This window comes from Erigeron canadensis, chromosome 8 (assembly GCF_010389155.1).
Source record: "Erigeron canadensis isolate Cc75 chromosome 8, C_canadensis_v1, whole genome shotgun sequence".
Classification (NCBI taxonomy): Eukaryota; Viridiplantae; Streptophyta; class Magnoliopsida; order Asterales; family Asteraceae; genus Erigeron; species Erigeron canadensis.
In genome coordinates, this window is record NC_057768.1 from 8,849,329 (window position 1) to 8,853,291 (window position 3,963).

The 3,963-nt window shown below is 35.6% G+C and overlaps 1 protein-coding gene across 1 annotated transcript; it reads left to right on the forward strand.

The window, feature by feature from the left end:
- Positions 1–1,215: 1,215 nt before the first annotated feature.
- On the forward strand, positions 1,216–3,620 carry LOC122611293 (rac-like GTP-binding protein ARAC1). Its single transcript, XM_043784297.1, has 7 exons — positions 1,216–1,573; positions 1,650–1,737; positions 1,824–1,933; positions 2,286–2,349; positions 2,476–2,540; positions 2,809–2,874; positions 3,225–3,620. Exons 1-7 carry the CDS (start codon positions 1,475–1,477, stop codon positions 3,324–3,326), a joined length of 594 nt encoding a protein of 197 aa, XP_043640232.1. The 5' UTR covers positions 1,216–1,474; the 3' UTR covers positions 3,327–3,620.
- The last annotated feature ends 343 nt before the right edge of the window (positions 3,621–3,963 follow it).

The window sequence follows — 3,963 nt, forward strand, 5'->3', positions numbered from 1 at the left end:
AGAATGTTGTCTCCCCACCTAAGCCAAAAGTCCAGTCATCTGGAAAGGCCAAAGTGTCATCTGAAGAAACTATTTTGTTAAGGTTGGAGAGCCAGTTTCAACTACTGGCTCGTCAGGTTCAAAGTTGTAATGCAAGATTAAACAATTTTGAGGGTACTACATCTGGCACTAAACAAAATACCAAACCTTTTTCCAAGAAAGAAAAATCAAGCACACCTGTTGAAAAGAACAAGAAAAAGGTTTCAAAACTGTCAAACCTAGTGGTCTTTTCATCTAAGACTACTGTTGAAGAAAGTGAACTCAACCAGATACCCCCAGGGATCCATTTGGCAGGATCCAGAGAACCCATCAGTCGATGGATTCCCAAAACTAACTAATCAATCTGGTGGATGTGCAGGGCGATCGAAAGAAATATATTTGGTATCTTGACAGCGCTGCTGGCAAGACAATGACCGGATGTAAGACCCTGCTAGAGGAGTTCGTGGCTTCAGACGAACCCTCTATTACTTTTGGGAATGATGGTTCTGGAAAAACTGAGAGATATGTGTCCTGAATAATGGTCAAGTCAAATTCAGACGGGTGGCTTATGTCAATTGTTTGAAATATAACCTAATAAGTGTGAGCCAACTGTGTGATGATGGTTACCAAGTGTTGTTTAACATCTCCCAGAGCATTGTATTTAATAAGGATTGGAAGGTAGTATTGATTGCTCTCAGAAAAGGGAATGTGTATGTAATGGATATGGAAAGCTCTCCTTCAGAGCAGTGTTTCTATACCAAGGCTGATGAAGACACAAACTGGTTATAGCATAAAAGGTTATCCCATTTAAACTTCAAAAATATTAATAAGCTGTCCAGAAAACAACTTGCAGATAATATCTAAGATTTGAGTATGTTAATGAAGTTTTTGAAGCTATACTCCTTAATATAAGCCATACAAATTAAGCTTTTCTCACATAAACACAAAAGTAAGCTATAAGTTTTGAAAATAAGCTTAGGCCAAACAACCGCATAATACAAATCAAGAAATAGTCCGAGGACCAAGTTTTAGAAAACAAACAAAAGAAAGATAAGGTGAGGGGGGAGAGAGTTGAGGTCCACCACCCACTTATTCAACGGCATTATTTCGCGGCTAAATTATAGGCCTTAATTCATTCTTGATCTACCTGCCACATTACTATTCTATTCCATTCGGTCTCCAAACAAAATTATAATTTTTCTTAACCATTTTTTAGGCTCCCCACATTCTTGGATCTTATTAACTATTTCACATTTTGATCTTTTTTTATGAAAAAACTTTACCAAATATGTCCACATTTCACAAACCAACCTGAATTTGTCACATAGTAAACATTTCATCTAAAAATATAAACATTTTACATAGAAGAAGAAAACATAATCAGGTCTTCTAAGAAAACTAAAAGGAAGATCTGAAGGCCACTCTCAATTTGTTTGTTAGTTTATAATTTTAAATAATGAGCGCGTCGAGGTTTATTAAATGTGTCACGGTTGGTGATGGGGCTGTTGGAAAAACATGTCTCTTGATCTCTTATACCAGCAATTCTTTCCCTACGGTCGGTAACATTCTTGATTATTATCGTCTCATTGTAATCGTTTCGTATTGATTTTGATCAAAATGTTTTTGAACAGGATTATGTGCCAACTGTATTTGATAATTTCAGTGCAAATGTTGTTGTAAACGGCAGCACTGTTAATCTAGGATTATGGGACACTGCTGGTAATTCTTTTTATTTAATTATATGTATGTGTGTCATACTATAATAAAATGAGAATCTTTGGTGTCCTAAATTTTTGAGATTCCAGGACAGGAGGATTATAACAGATTAAGACCATTGAGTTATCGTGGGGCTGATGTTTTTATTCTTGCGTTTTCTCTCATTAGCAAGGCCAGCTATGAAAACGTCTCCAAAAAGGTGAACCTCCCTCCCTCATCTTTTTCTTACTTGCCAATTTCGGCTAGTCAGTCAGGTTGGGTAACGGGTCAAACATAACATCATTAATACGATTTCAAAAAGGCTGTCCCGACTCACTAACATTTTTTTGTATCTTTTCTTCAACTCTATGGATACTTATTGTTGTTGAGGTTTGAAATTAATTGGTTAAGGAAGTGCTCAAGTTTGTCTATGTGAGTTTATCTGTTTGACTCCTCAGAGGCGAATGGCGATATATAGGCTGAATTGACCCGATTATCATATATGGGTCCAAATTACCATCTCTACTACAACATGATACTGATATTTTTTTTCTTTCCTTTTCTGTTCTCAGTGGATTCCAGAATTGAAGCATTATGCCCCAGGAGTCCCAATTGTTCTTGTTGGGACAAAAATCGGTTAGTTGCCTTATTAATGTTCCATTTTTCACCAAATAAATCAACATTTCATAATTCTAAGTACAATTTAAAATTTTCTCTTCATGCTATACTGTGTCTTTATGATTGTATGTTGTTGGAATATAGATCTTCGGGATGATAAGCAGTTCTTCGCTGACCATCCTAGTGCAGTTCCCATTACAACTGCCCAGGTAAAGATTATTACAATACGAATATTTCATTCTTCTGGCAAAACACATTTGAATTGGTATGGCTCTTAAATTTAATAAATTATGGAAATAATTGATTGATGATTATTGTAGTTTCAATTTTTGGTTAAGAAAAGAGACTTTGATTAATCATCCCAAAATGAAAGTTGTTTAATGGGATGGAGGATAGCCCAGGAACTTAGAGGACTAAAAACAGTTGATGGCTTTAATTCTTCTTATCCGAGCATATAAATTTCTGGACTTGTTACAGGGAGAAGAGCTAAAGAAGACGATTGGAGCTCCCACATACATTGAGTGCAGTGCAAAAACACAAGAGGTATATTTTATCTTCATCCCACATAGGGATCATTGTATTTGTAGATGAAGTGCCAAGACGGCCGGTCAGACATGTTGGGTAATGGGTAAGGATCACAAACAACTTTTGCCCACAAACATAGTGATCATTGTATTTGTACATGTAGTATTTTGTAGTAGAGCCAATAAAGAGGTTGTAAAATTTACTCCAAATAGCACTTGGCCTATTCCTTTTATGATTATGTTTATCAAAGCTTACAAGATTAGAAGTATAACATATCACAAATCAACTAAATTCTTTGTAAATGTGTTGAATTTGCCGCCTTTACATTGTACAATAATGCATATTCTTATGTGTTGTTTTGATTTCAGAATGTCAAGGGAGTTTTCGATGCTGCCATTAAAGTTGTCTTGGCACCCCCAAGTTCAAAGAAAAAGAAGGGAAAGGGTCAAAAGGGATGCTCTATATTGTAATCAACTATGGAGTGAATGGAAATATAGGACCTATACCTCGTGTTTTTACCTTTCTCTTGCCAAGAAAGCCATCAAGGCTAACCAGTGAAAGTGTCATTTGGCTTATTGTGTGTCGTCGTTTTTAACTCTTTCATCACACTTCAGTTGTTAGGCCTTCCAGGTTCCGGTTAGCAGTTTTTGGTTTGTTCTTATATGTATTAGCTTTGCCGGAAATGCACTTAGATTTGGGAAAGAGAGAGAAAAATAAATCTTGCCTTTGATTCTTTTCTTATATATTCATTTCATTCTTTTGTAGTTCATAGTCAAATACTTTTGTTGGAGATTTGGTTAGTAATGGACTAATAGTTCCCTACTAGAGCTTGAGTTTTGAGAATACTGTTTTGTTCATAATGTCATCTGGAAATATTGATGCTCGGCTTTGGTTTTCTTTTTTGATATATTGATGAAGCTATGTGTTGCTTTATCTGGTTGCTTGATTGTAAGGTGCAATAGAGTTTGCATAATCAAAATCCCAAATGGACAATGGAAGAATTAGCCCATGCGTCAGAACTACCGAAATCTCAAATAAAACATAAGCTTTCATGTTCTAATTCTGTAAATTAATTAGTCAATAAAATACCAAATGAAAGATTTGACT